General features: G+C 36.7%; 1 protein-coding gene across 1 annotated transcript in view; it reads left to right on the plus strand.

Moving 5' to 3' along the window:
- Positions 1–5,948, plus strand: part of LOC134847823 (etoposide-induced protein 2.4 homolog) — a 224,570-nt gene extending 218,622 nt beyond the window's left edge. Inside the window, exons 5-7 of the mRNA XM_063865048.1 lie at positions 4,407–4,553; positions 5,022–5,151; positions 5,567–5,948. Of these exons, the coding sequence (XP_063721118.1) occupies positions 4,407–4,553; positions 5,022–5,151; positions 5,567–5,742 (453 nt within the window). The 3' untranslated portion in view covers positions 5,743–5,948. The remainder of the gene's footprint in view (positions 1–4,406; positions 4,554–5,021; positions 5,152–5,566) is intronic.
- The last annotated feature ends 8,419 nt before the right edge of the window (positions 5,949–14,367 follow it).

Genomic DNA, 14,367 nt, shown 5'->3' on the forward strand with positions numbered 1-14,367 from the left:
GTAATGGATGAAAAGTAATGGATGAAAAACTGCCTTTCCTTGATCAATGTTTTCTGTTTTATATATGATAATAAACAAGTTTTTTTTCATGGAAAATGATTGAATAGGTCATATAATAAATGATAAAATAACTACATTTCTATGGTTTTTGATCACACTACAGTTCTGACAACTGACCAGTTTTTAATTTCCATCAGTCTTTTTGATGAGGTCCAGTAATGGATGATGAAAAAACTGCCTTCATATGATAAATGATTTCTTTTTACATCTGACAAGGACCCAGTTTTATTTGTCATCAATTTTTTTGATTAGGTGAAGTAATGGATGATGAAAGTACTGCCTTTCTATAATCATTATTTTCTGTCTTATGTATGATAATAAACGATTTTCATGGAAAATGTTTGAATAGGTCAACTAATGAATGATAAAATAACTGCCTTCCTATGGTTTTTGGTTTCACGTTTATATCTGACATTAAACCAGTTTTTATTTGTCCTTGCACTTTTTGATTTGGTCAAGTGAATCAAGAAAAAACGACCTGCCTATGATCAATGGTTTCTGTCTTATATCTGATAATGAACCAGTTTTTTTTATGGAAAATGTTTGAATAGGTCATCTAATAAATGATAAAATAACTACATTTCTATGGTTTTTGATCACACTACAGTTCTGACAACTGATCAGTTTTTGATTTCCATCAGTCTTTTCGATGAGGTCAAGTAATGAATGATGAAAAAACTGCCTTCCTATGATTAATGATTTTATTTTATGTTTGACAACGACCCAGTTTCTATTTCTCAAATTTTGTGATTAGGTGAAATAATGGATACTCTGAGCAATGATTTCAGTCTTATATCTGATTGCAAGCCATTTTTTTTCATCGAAAATGTTAAAGTACGTCAACGTCCCTTTTGTGTTGGTGCAGGTTACCGTTTTTTGAGATTAATAACAGGATAATGTGTTTCCGTCTGAAATATTTCTTGTTTCATGCCTTTTGTGGTATTAAAACTTGCGAGAGTCAGTGTCTTGAGTTACCGTGGCCGAGTGGGTAAGGAACACGTCTCTCACATGGGTCACGGTTGGACGGGTTGTTGTTGTTGTTGTTGCCCTTCTGAGATCTATTCGTCGCTCGTTGTCGGGTCCAGGGTTGTGGGGAGTTTCAGGAATATTGCTGTCTTCTTCGGTTGCTTCCAGAGATCGGCTGGGGTTAAGTTCGTAGGATTTGCGATGCAGTCGAACAGGTGTATAGTTGTGTGGCTTGTTTGCTGGCAGTCCGGGCAAAGTTCGCTTACTGTCGGGTCAATTCTGTTCATGTACGAGTTCAGGAACTTTGAGTAGCCGGATCTGAGCTGTGCCAGTGTTCTTCTTGTTGTTCTTGGTAATTCGGTTTCTTCTTTGGCAATTTTTGGTGGATTGTGTCCGAGGACTGCTGGGTATTCGTATGTTTGTAAGGCGTCGCGTACCTCATTTGTGTGGATCGTTTTTAGCAGGTTTCTGTACTTCTTTTCGGTTAGAGGTCTATTGCTGTCGAGTAGAGGTTCAATGTATCTTTCTTCATATCGTGTTTGGAGGGTTTCTTTCATGAGTCTTGGTGGGTTCTTGGGTTCTTTCGTGAGTTGGTTTCCTGGGTGATCTGGCAAGTGGTTGGCGAGATGATGTTGTATCGTTCGCATTCTGAGGTGTCGTCTAACTGGTAGAACGGATGTTTCTTGGTGAAGGTGGTCTATGTGAGTCATGGCGTGGCATCCGGTGATTGTTCTCAGGGCGCTGTTTTGGACCTTCTGTAGTTTCTCGATGTTGCTTTCGGAGAGTGTGGGCGTTATCACAGCGGCGCCGTACTCAAGTTTAGAGCGAACAACGGCTTTGTAGGTCATGAGGAGTGTTTCCTTGTCGCTTCCCCAGTCAGTGCCGGCAAGCGCTTTCAGGGCGTTGTTGCGTTGAGAGCATTTCTTCGCAGTGTCTCTGCAATGGGCCCCGAAAGTGTGCATGGTGTCGAAAGTGATGCCGAGGATCTTCGCTTGGTTGTTCATTCTTATTTGTTCATTGTTTATCTTCACTTCAGGAACGGTTTTGTATTGGGCTGTCTGTGGTGTCATCAGCGTGACAAAACTCTTGTCAATGGAGATCTGGAGGTTTCGCTCTTCGAAGAAATTCACTAGTACTGCGAGGTACTCCGTTTGTTTTCCTGCCATTGCTGGTATGTCGGTGCCGAGAATGAGGGACGTGAAGTCGTCTGCGTAGGACTTGATCTTGATTTCGTCCGGAGGGCTAGGTGCGTCTGCGACGTAGTAGTTGAAAAGGAGTGGCGACAAAACTGATCCTTGTGGCACTCCAAACCGAACTATCCGTGCTTTTGAGAGAGAGTCGCGAAACAGTGTTCTTGCTTGTCGTCCTTGTAGGAAGTTCGCGAGCCATCTTTTCAGAGCACTGGGCAGACTGGTCTTGTTGATGAGGTCGAGGAGCTTGGAATGCTTAACCGTGTCGAAGGCTTTCGACAGGTCAATCGCGACAAGCAGAGTCGGCTGGTTTCTTTCTGTTGAAGCCGTTGGAGATGGCTGTCGTGATGTCACAAAGAGCGGTGACCGTTGAGTGCTTGGACCGGAAGCCGTGTTGGTGACTGGCGAAGTGGAGGTGTTCGGTGATGAGAGGTTGGATGCACTTCTCCAGGATCTTCGAGGCTGGGCAAAGCAAGGAGACGGGTCTGTACGAGTTGCTGAGGCCTGCGTCTTTGCCTGGTTTCAGCAGCGGAATAATGACTGACGACTTCCAAATTGCTGGGATCTGGCATTTGCTGAGCGACAGGTTGAAGATCTTCGTGAGGTAGTTGATAGCATTTGGTCCGAGGTGTTTCATGTGAGTGGTCGAGATGTTGTCTGGGCCGAATGCTTTGGAGTTCTTCGCGTTCTGTATGGCAGTTTTTACTTGTTTGGAGGTAATGACTGGGGCGTCGTTGAGAGGTTGTTTCTTTATGTTTCTGTTTATTTTCCTGTTGTCTTTCTCGGTCTTGTGGTTCATTGGTCTTGCGTATTGTATATTGAAAGCGTTGCTCATACTGCTGGCGTCTTTAATCTGTTTTTCGTTGAATTTTATTCCTTGATTTGGAGGGGCACTTTGTTTCTTTCCTGTGATCGCGCCGATTGTCTTCCAGAGTTTGGTCACATTGGTTTTTCTGTCGAATGTTGCCACATGCTCTTTCCATTTCTCCATTCTTTGCTTGGAAATGAGGAAGTCTATCCTGGCGTTCAAGGTCGGAATGTCTTTGGAGTGAGGGTTGTTTCTTCTTGTTTCGTCTCTTTGCTTGATCAGGCGGGAGGCTGCTGGCGGAATGTTGGGCTTGGCTTTGGGAATGCGTCCGGAGGGAATGTTGTGAGCAGAAGCAGTGTTCAGAATCTTCCTGAAGACTTTCTCTCCGCTGTGGGTGTTCTGGGAAGTCTGTCGCTGTTGCGGCAGGGTTGGCACCATTTGCTCCAGTTGGAGACGAATCCACCACGAGTAGGCGGTTGCCGCTGGATCCGGTTGGACGGGTCTCAGTGTCTTCCGCCTCAAGGTGCGATCGGCTACGACAAAATGGATTGCATCCCATTCCCTATGAATGGTCCTGCAATGAGTAGGACCGGGGTTATGGAGAAGCCGGTCTCTTTTAATCGGAATTCGATATTTGCCTGCAAATGCTTTTCTTACACATCTATCAGAAATTAAACTTGCTTTGTTATTGAACCATACAACTTCGAGGCCTCTTCCCTCTTGATCTAGAGGTAACGCGATTTCATTTGGACCCTTCCCTAATGTCCGCGGTTTTTCGGACTTTTGTTTGTCAGCTGTATTTCTAAAATCTGCAAACAGCAAAAATCGATATCCGCTGATTTTTTGTCGGCTTAATTTCGACAGAAACGCAAAAAATTTTCCTGATTTTAACAGTCGTCCTGATATTTCGCCAATTCAACAACTTGGATGTAGAATAAGTTTTTTATTTCCATTTTTCGATTTGAATGGTTTCGGCTTATGTTTTATCGGCTTAGTCAATTGTCTTCAAAGTCCATGTTTCAAAGACTTTGAGTGTATTCGATTTGACAATTAGCAAGTGTTTGAAGAGTTTTGAAGTCAGTAATTGTTGTAATTTTTTGTCATCACGATCAGATTTGTTTCAATAATGACTTGGGCTGTTTTCTATCTTAAAAATACCAACGAAAAATTGTTTATAGTTTCAGTTACTTGTCATAAAGTCTAAAATTTGTCACAAGGGTGTGTGTCTTAATGTGTTTTTTCTTCGAAAAACCCATGGCAGCACTGCCAATTGATGCAATCTGAGTTCTGTTCCATGTCTAATCGATGTTCAAGTCTTAATAATATTTCGATTTGAAGGTTCACAACTCCCCGAATAGCTTCAAAATTACGTGTGCTTGTAGGCTACAGTGTTCTCGATGCTGCCTCTGGGCTACCTGTCTTATCTGTTCTCAATATTCCACCTGTCTCTCCTCTACTCCCTCTACGCCTTCGAGTACATCTGGTGGGCACAGAGACACGACGCAAAAGACAGACTCATTCGCATACAGGTACAAACCGCCGCATACATACATTAATTTCTGAATTAAACTTTAATTAACTGAGAAACGTTCGAATATACAGCTTGAATTAAAAAGAGCTATTTGTGGATTCTGAATAAATAGCACCACGCCCTTCCTATCTCTCTCTCTCTCAGTGTCTTTATAAATTATTCAAATCAAACTGGTTCCAGTTCCATACAATTGTCTAAAAAGAGAATTTGAAAAACATCTAGAAATGGGAGCGGTGGTGAAGTGTCCAGGAGTCCCATCGAGAAAAAAATCACCAGCAAAAGTTTTATCTAATTCTAAATTAAGGGCACAACAGTAATTCTTTGAGACATAAGAGCAATTATAAGTTGGATAATGATGTTAAAATAGTTAATGCTGTCTAATTGCTGGAAAAAGTTAAATGGTTTTAAAATTAAACTTTCATGTTGATTAAGTGCACCATATGATTTTGACCCTGTTGTGTTGTAGAGTAACGTGCCTTACTTCCTGGGATTTGGACTCCCTCTCACTCTCCTCTCCTCTGCACACCACTCTGCACTGATCAATGGATGTGTCTACTCCATCCTCTTCCCATTCCTCATTCTAAGTGCTTTCGAAGGTGAGATTAGTAGGATCAATACTTAAACTCAGTGATAGTGTAATGGACAGGAACTTTATAGCGAAACCTTTCGTGTGTGAATATACGGGGGTAGGGGGTCTGGGGTCGAGGAAAAGAATCGTGATTTTTTCGTAGCTCGGTTTTTTTTCTCGTTGTTTGGGTTTTTTCGTTGTTTGGGTTTTTTCGTAGTTCGTTTTTTTTTCGTAGTTCAGGTTTTTTTTCGTAGTTCAGGGTTTTTTTTTGCTTACCTCATCCTTATCTACTCGGATATTTTTGCTTTGGTTAGTGTTTGGAGATAGGAGTGTCTGAGTCTATTAAAAGAGTAGTCACAAATGTTTATGGGATCTACAAATAGATTTAGTAGTTAAATTAAGTTTCACTGCACCAAGAGAGTTAACACTATACCCATTCGCAGCCCAGCCTCCCGTCTTCATGGAGCCGGCAACTTCAGACGTCGAAGGGGCAGCAGTCCCAAAACAACTGCCAATCTTCTCTCCTGTCATCACAATTTCAGAGTTTGTATTCGGTATCTTCAAAAAGAGAATCAACTTCAAAAATTACCTGGTCTCATCCCAGAATGCCAACGCGTAGCAGTATTTTTAAATTTCTCGGCGACAATTACATTTTTTCATCTATCCTTTCTTTTGTGCTGTTCATGTGCTGTTAAAATTAGTTAGATTAGTTAGAAGCGATAGTTTTCAAATGAGTTTTTCATTGATATAAACTTAGAAATTAGCTAGTTCGAACCCAGTTATATGTTTGCTGGTTAAAAATTGCAGTTAAGGTACTTATCTAAAGCCATCAGTTAGTTAAATTTCAATTAAAAATTACATAACAATACATTTTAATCATAGCATCAGCTTCAGTCTAAAAAAGTCGATTTATCTGAAGGAAAATATATATTTGAAACAATGGTATTTAAGGCCGCTGAAGTTTTTCATTTTTTTAACACGAAGTTTTGAGATCGAAGTTCCTCGGAGTTTTGAGATTGAATATTTGTGGACAGTTCCAACTATTGCAATCGAATTGAACCAATTTGTCCGATGAGCTTAAAAAGGTAATCAGTTTGGGTTTACAGGTGTCACTGAACCACAAATTGCATAAATCAGCGGGTTTAGGACTCAACTTCTGATGTTCTTTCCATTTTTTTTATATTGGTTTCCGAAACATTGAAAACCAATTTATCGCTCTGTTTTTTTTTCGTCTTGGTTGGCTATCGGCTTCAAGTCCTCAGACGTATAGCTGGACGTCTTTGCGTCTGTAAGTGAGGGACTGCATTTCGTTGACGAGGTAGTTGTTGTAGTCGACTATGATCTGTCGGATCTCGTGTTCGGAGGCTACCCACTGACAGCCCACCTGGAACTCCCCGCCCACTATCTTCAAGGGCTCAGAGGGGATACTCAGCGACATTCCGTTGCTGAAAAATAGAAGTCATTTGGCGCACTTTTTATATTAAACAAAGACGTTGGTTATACAAATTTTGCACATAACGTCAGCAAAAAGCCGACTTTAAATTAACTTGAAAAAAGACAAAATAAGTAAAATTGGAAAAGTAAATGCATCTAATTCCTGAATTTTTTATGCGTACGAGATCAAATCAATTAAATATACCCACTGTTAGAAAAAAAAATGTCAATTCAAGGAAGATAGGAAAAAATTGCATTCTTTTGTTTTTTTAAGCTTTCGAATTAATTATTTTTTTGATTAAGAAGGATTTTTTTATGAATTTTTATTTGATTAAGTAATCAAATTTGAGAAATCATAATTAATGCGTAGTTAAGATAAAAAAGAACAATAAGTTGTGATGATTTCTAGAAGTTTTTTTAGTAAAAAAATATTTAAAATTTGTCCACGCTCAAATTTGATCATCTGCTGTTTGACGTCTGTTTTTTTTATTATCAAATATACTTTTGTTAAATGGAAGACTAACTAATGAACATCTAAAGTGTATAAAGGTCCTATAAACTATCAGTGAATTCCCTATTAATGATCACGTTTCAAAAATGGAATAAATTTTCAGATTTAGCAGCGGAATGAAAAACTTATCTTTGTTCAAGTTTTCTCAAGTAAATTTAGTCAAAGAAGTGTATCATAATTTCTTGAAGTTCAATTAGCTTTAATGCCCTATTGTTTCCTTGAAATCCGAAAGATGTTTTTTTTTTCAAAAAAGAAACGAGTGAGTATTTTCTGTTTTTTTTTTGCGTTGATTCTTTAGCGAAATAAAAATTTATCTATTGATCCAGTTTTCTCTACGTTTTTAAGAAAAAACAGCCGATCGTGTAAATTTATGAAGTTTAAAAAACTTGGCGTGGTTTTATTTGGCCTTCTTTCTGTTTTTTTGAGGAACTTAACATAAACTCAAAAAAAGCGTTGACCAGTTTTGGTTTTCTACTGAAATGAAAACAACCGTACGAAGTTCGTTAACAATTAAAACTGAAAATGAACATCCATTTGTTGCTCTCGTCATAAAATAAACCATTTTTGGCAATGCAATTCAACATTTTTGTCTGCCAGATTCAGAAACTTGAGACAGATTCCAAGGTGAATGAATGATCAGTTATAGTAAGCTAGATATTTGTCAGTGCGCTCAAAACTTCACAAATTGATCAAATTTAATGTTCTTTGTGAAATTCAAAATATACTTGCACTAAAATTCTCATTTTTGAAGAAAACTATACATTGATTGTTGTTTCCACCACTTAAAGAAAAAAGGTAAGAAACTATGGTGCAAAGTTTTTTAGCCCATATTTAGGTACCTCAAAGAAAACTTGAAGAGGTCAGGTGTGTTATCATATTACAGAACTTTCAGCCGTGATTTTGCTTCAAAAATTGGTTGGTCTGAGTTTCTGGTTTTTCAAAACTGGTTATTAGACTAGTCTGTTTTTTTTTCAGACTGGGTGTTTTGTGATTTTTTTGTTCAGACCATTGAAAATGGGAAGGAACTTTGTTTCCGGTGTGTTTTAATTTTTTTTCATTTTTTTTCACGCAAAATCAGGTACCACATAAAATCATCTGGATGGTTTGAGTCATATATCATATTAAAGCCCTTTCAGTCGTGATTCGAACGACCTTTAAATTTTTTTCAAAGTCGAGAAGAACCGGTTTGAAATTTTTGATTTTTGGTCTAATTTCGAGCTAATAAGGTGACCGTGTAGGTTTACAATAGCTTATTTAAGCCGTAAAAAGTTAATTTTTTTCAAGTAAAGGTAGTTTTTGGAGTTTTGTTGCGTAATTTAGGAAATCAAAAATTTAATAAATTAGCAATTTTTTTTTTGTGTTTCTAGTCATTTTTTTCAAAAACGGTTTTATAATTGACCTATTTTATTATGACTCTCAAATATGCCTAAGTTCTTTTTTTTCGTTCAAAGCTTTTCATCGCAACATGCAAAAACCGACATCATCCAAGTAACTAGCTATCCCTGTTCATATTTTTTATATGGTTCCTGTGGCTCTTTACCTAGTTCAGTCGCCTCTCACTTAACATTTTTAAAATACTTTTGTTTAGTTACCTAATGAAAAAGTACCTTGTCGGAATTTTCTGTGCTAATTCCAAATAACTATCTATCTCTGTTTTTGAATAAACCTTGCTTTTTTTGATTTTTTGAAAAAACTTCGTTTGTTTTCATTTTTTTGCTTGTTTTTGAATAAAGACTCTAATTAAGAATTTTTTGAGTCAAGTCATTGCAGTCGTAAATCTATCAAAAGATATTAGGCGAAAGTTATTTCTAGAAAACGAAAATTGAGCCACCCTGAGTTCCGAAAAATCATAAAAATTTAGAAATTGTGTTTCAAGCAAACTATAAGACAATTAAGGGTTTGCGCATCATAGAATTTGATAGATTTGGGTAATTTGATAGATATTGATAAAAAAAGGTTTATTGAGCCTTTTAATCTGTTTTTTTTGGAAGACCAATTTGACCATTAGTTAAAGTAGAAATCAATTTGCTAGCCAAAATCTAAAGAAGAAAAAATTCATTTGGTTAATTAAAACACTCCGAAGTTACTCAGTCATGAATATTTGAATTCTTGAGAGACCGATTCTGTATAGATGAAATTTTCCCCAGCTATCCTATCCGTCATTAGAATACAATGTCTGAGAAAATGAGAATTTTCGGATTCAGAAAAATATTATCTTGAAAAAAATGTTTCTTTTACCACAAAATTTTGTACTTCAAAGTAGACTTGAGTGCGATCTCCTTGTTCTCGTCGCTACCCCAGCTGTAGGCTAATCGTCCAATTGTGGACACTGTTATGGAAACTTCTCTGTTTGCTAGTCCAGATGATTCCAGTGAGGCACTCCGTCCGTAATTAATGCCCAAGAACTTGGCCTGGCCTAAACGAATCAGTCATTTCAAATCTAAGTGTGAACAACGTATAACTAGATTTCACTATTGTGCTTATGCGGTTAGAAAGTAGTATGAAATAGAAAAACAAGACCCAAAGTGTTATGGTTGGGGTGTACTATGAATTGGTTTGTTATGAGTTGGGGTAGTGGGCGGGTCCAGCTATATGCGTGTTTATCGTTGAGAGGTTGAGAAAAAATTCCAGTACAGGAAAAAAAAACATAAACAAAACAACGACATGAAGGTCTAAATGAGTAACAGGATAGCGGATCTCTGTTTATAGTTAATTCGTATTTTGTTATTATCCACCGTAGTTAAATAGTTCTGACTGAAATATTCTTAAATGTCTTGCCTTTCCACTCCCCGTGTGGCACGAGTGTCCGTGGTACAACAGACTAAACCGTCAAATTTGCACACCTGATAACGTAAGAGGTCAGGTGTGTTATCATATTAAAGAACTTTCAGCCGTGATTTTGTTTCAAAAATTGGTTGGTTTCAGTTTCTTGTTTTTCAAAACTGATTATTAGACAAGTTTGTTTTTTTCCAGATAGGGAATTTTGTGATTTTTTTGTTCCGACCATTGAAAATGGGCAGGAACTTTGTTTTCGGGTGTATTTTAGTTTTTTTTATTTTTTTTTCACGCAAAATCAGGTACCACAAAAAGTCATCGGAATGGTTTGATTCATATATCATATTAAAGCCCTTTCAGTCGTGATTCGAACGACCTTAAAAAAAAATTTTTCAGTGTCGAGAAAAACCGATTTGAAGTTTTTGATTTTTAGTCTATTTTCGAGCTATTTAGGTGACCGTGTATGTTAACAAAAGCTTATTTAAGCCCTGAAAATTCAATTTTATTCAAGTAAAGGTAGTTTTTGGAGTTTTGTTGCGTAGTTTGAGAATCAAAAATTTAATAAATTTTAGCAATTTTTTTCGTGTTTCTAGTCATTTTTCTTCAAAAACTGTTTAACAATGAGATTTTTTACTATGACTCTCAAATATGCCTAAGTTCTATTTTTTCGTTCAAATCTTTTTATCGCAACATGCAGTAAAAACCACATCAACTATCCTTGTATCCAAGTAACTAGCTATCCTTGTTCAGATTTTTTCAAATGGTTCCTGTGGCTCCTTCCTAGTTCAGTCGCCTCTCACTAAACATTTTTAAAATTATTTTGTTTAGTTACGTAATGAAAAAGTGCCTTGTTGGTATTTTCTGTGCTAATTCCAAATAACTATCTATCTTTGTTTTTGAATAAACCTTGCTTGTTTTTGATTTTTTGAATAAACTTTGTTTGTTTTCATTTTTTTTGCTTGTTTTTGAATAAAGACTCTAATTAAGAATTTTTTGAGTCAAGTCATTGCAGTCGTAATTCTAGCAAATGATTTTAGTCGAAAGCTATTTCTAGAAAACGAAAATTGAGCCGCCCTGAGTTCCGAAAAATCATAAAAATTTGGAAATAGTGTTTCAAGCAAACTATAAGACAATTAAGGGTTTGCTCATGATAGAATTTGATAGATTTGGTTATTTTGATAGATATCGATAAAAAAATGTTTATTGAGCCTTTTAATCTGTTTTTTTTTCGAAGACCAATTTGACACTAGTTAAAGTAGAATTCAATTTGCGAGCCAAAATCTAAAGAAGAAAAAATTCATTTAGTTAATTAAAACACTCCGAAGTTACTCAGTCATGTATATTTGAATTTTTGAGAGACCAATTCTGTACAGATGAAATTTGCCCCAGCTATCCTATCCGTCATTAGAATACAATTTCTGAGAAAATGGGTATTTTCGGATTCAGAAAAATATTATCTTGAAAAAAAATGTTTCTTTTTCCACAAAAATTTTGTACTTTAAAGTAGACCTGAATGCGATCTCCTTGTTCTCGTCGCTACCCCAGCTGTAGGCTAATGGCCCAATCGTGGACACTCTTATGGACACTTCTCTGTTTGCTAGCCCAGATGATTCCAGTGAGGCACTCCGTCCGTAATTAATGCCCAAGAACTTGGCCTGGCCTAAACGAGTCAGTCACTTAAAAACTCAGTATGAACAATGAATAGCCAGCTTTCACTATGGTACTTATGGGGTTAGAATGTAGTATGAAATAAAAAAAGACCTTAAGTGTTATGGTTGGGGTGTACTATGAATTGGGTTGTTATGGGTTGGGGTAGTGGGCGGGTCCAGCTATATGCGTGTTTATCGTTGAGAGGTTGAGAAAAAATTCCTATACAGGAAAAAAAAACATAAACAAAACAACGACATGAAGGTCTAAATGATCAACAGGATAGCGGTTCTCCGTTTATAGTTAATTCGTATTTTGTTATTATCCACCGTGGATAAATGTTTCTGACTGAAATATTCTGAAATGTCTTACCTTTCCACTCCCCGTGTGGCATGAGTGTCCGTGGTACAACAGAGACTGTCTCTTCTAGTCTGTTCACATCTCTGGCCTCGCTTGCCTCCTCTATCACAGTCACCACCACCGGACACCAGTCTAAGTCATGCAAGTAGCACAGGGTATGCGAGATGCCTGCTCTCCGGAATGTGAACTAGGATCAAATATGCTTGTTTCTATAGAAGTTTTTTCATAAGGACATCCCTAAAATCAAAAAGTCTTAAAATCTAAAAGTCATTAGGAATGTGAAATTGCTGCTTTCAAGAACATGATCAATTATCCGACTGATTTTCTGTTCGTTTTGGATCTGCGTTGAAATAAAAAACAGGTACCAAATATCAAGACGTTTGAGGCTGGCATTGAAATTATTTTGTGCGCTGTTTCTTTTAACGCGCGTATTTACGAACTTTTTGAACAATATTCGTTTTTGGACCAAACAATAATTTTCGAGAGAACAATCATTTATATTCGACGGTTCGAACATATGCACCTGGTAGCATTTGAAGTCTCCACACCTCAGGTCCCAAGAGAGCATGACCTCCTGGTCTGAATCTAAAGTGAGGTGCTGGAACAGTCCCGCCTTGGTCTTTATGGAGATGTAGGGCTTGGGGAACTTCTTGTCTCTCTCGTTGGACGCCTTTAGTTGCATCGCCTCCTCTTTCATCAACATCAGTTCTTAGTGAAAACAGGTTAACAAGCAGTGCTTTAATTCATTATGTAAGTTTTTGCTGACATTTTTTGGCGAAAAACTTATTATAGCAATAGAGCAAAAGCTTAAACATCAGTTTTGATGTAGAAAGTACCAAGATTTTGTCTACTGTATACTAGTATGCCAAATGATATCTACACTGCGCAATTACTCATTAATAAAAGTTATGAACTCAAATAAAAACAATTGAAGCGTATCTTCTTTTAAATTAAATAAAAGTCAGAATTCGCTATGGACGCAATGTTTAGCTGAACGAATTGTTTTAAGTTTGTCGAGCGCAACGTTTGAAAAAAATTCTGTGGGGTCGACGTTTAAGAAGGCCGAGAAAATTGTAGAACTTTCTAACATTCTCATTTCTGAGAACATTCTTGAATTTTATAGATAAAGTCAGTTTTTCAGACAAGATGAACTCGGTTCAACTTCAAGGCTTACCAGTACTTGTCAACTTTTTGTCAGATTTTTCGAGTGCGCTGATTCGCGAATGTGTGCATGAACAAAATCATTTTTAGTCTGGAACAAACTAAATAATATAGCAACCTCCTTGCTTCGAAAAATTGATTTTGTTCGAACCGGTTCGCTTTATTAATTACCTTGATATATTTCAAAGTTTCATCTAGTGAATAGCTTGCTATTTTCTAAGTTTTATTGTTCAATAGCTTGCATCAGAAAACCTGAATTTTTCGCCTGAGTTGATTCAAGCTGTAAAAAAAGACTGGAAGTTTTTCAAAAGTTTTATTGCTACGTAGCTTGCTTGAAAAAACTTGAACGTTTGCGAATAGATACACGCAATGAAACAGCTTGAAATCCATCAGCTCAAAAAATAAGTCAAAGCGGATTTTAACCCAAGACTCAGAAATTCAAGTTTTTTTAAGTTTAAATTGAATAGGTTGATAGAATTGAATTCCTTGTTCATTTCCAAACAGCGATCAGATTTTTTTTCCGTTCCGTTTTGGACAATATAAATAGTTAAAACTACGAATAAAAAATAAAACAAACAAAAGCCAATTGAAATTTCATAAAAGTGTTGTTGTTCTTGTCTTCTGAAACTCCCCAAAGCTTCGGAATTAGATTCATCCTATGATGGAGCTAATTGAAGAAACGAGTACGGTTTAACAAAAACAACTTGTATATACTGTCCAGTCAATTCCTTTTCAATCAAATTTTCCTATCGATTTTCAATCATTTTTTAGTGATATTCCCTCAACTTTTTTTGCATTTTTCTCCAGTAAATTTGTTATTTTTTTTTCTTTTTGCTCCTGACTGACTGACCAACTTGCATTAAAATATTCTACACTGTTGCTTTTCTTCTGGGGTCCCATTTTCCCTTTCATGAGAACTGTTGTCCATATAACTGTCAAGGCGTCCTTCTCCACAAACTTAAACCACTGTCATTTTCCGATCCTTACTGGCTTTCTCAATTTTACTAGAATACTCGAAATTGCTTCTTTTTACTGATGTCCCAATTCCTTTTTCAGGAATTTTGTAATACAGTTATAATAAAAACAAAAATGAATCATATAGAAAAAATATCGAATAAAAATAATATTAATGGTTTCTTCTATGGTTTTTAAATCTTTGACTTGCCTAGTTTTGAGAAGCTTGTATAACAAATCATTAGAATAAACGTATATCTTTTGCTGCAATTTGTCGCACAGCCCAGCTCATAGGATTTTTTTTTCCTTTTTTCCCTTAACCTTTCCTAACTTTGTAGAAATTCATGAAAAAAATCATGAAAACGCCATATACATATCCTAAGCTAAAAGGATTTGTACAGC

The sequence above is a fragment of the Symsagittifera roscoffensis genome, chromosome 6 (genome assembly GCF_963678635.1).
Source record: "Symsagittifera roscoffensis chromosome 6, txSymRosc1.1, whole genome shotgun sequence".
Taxonomy (NCBI): Eukaryota; Metazoa; Xenacoelomorpha; order Acoela; family Convolutidae; genus Symsagittifera; species Symsagittifera roscoffensis.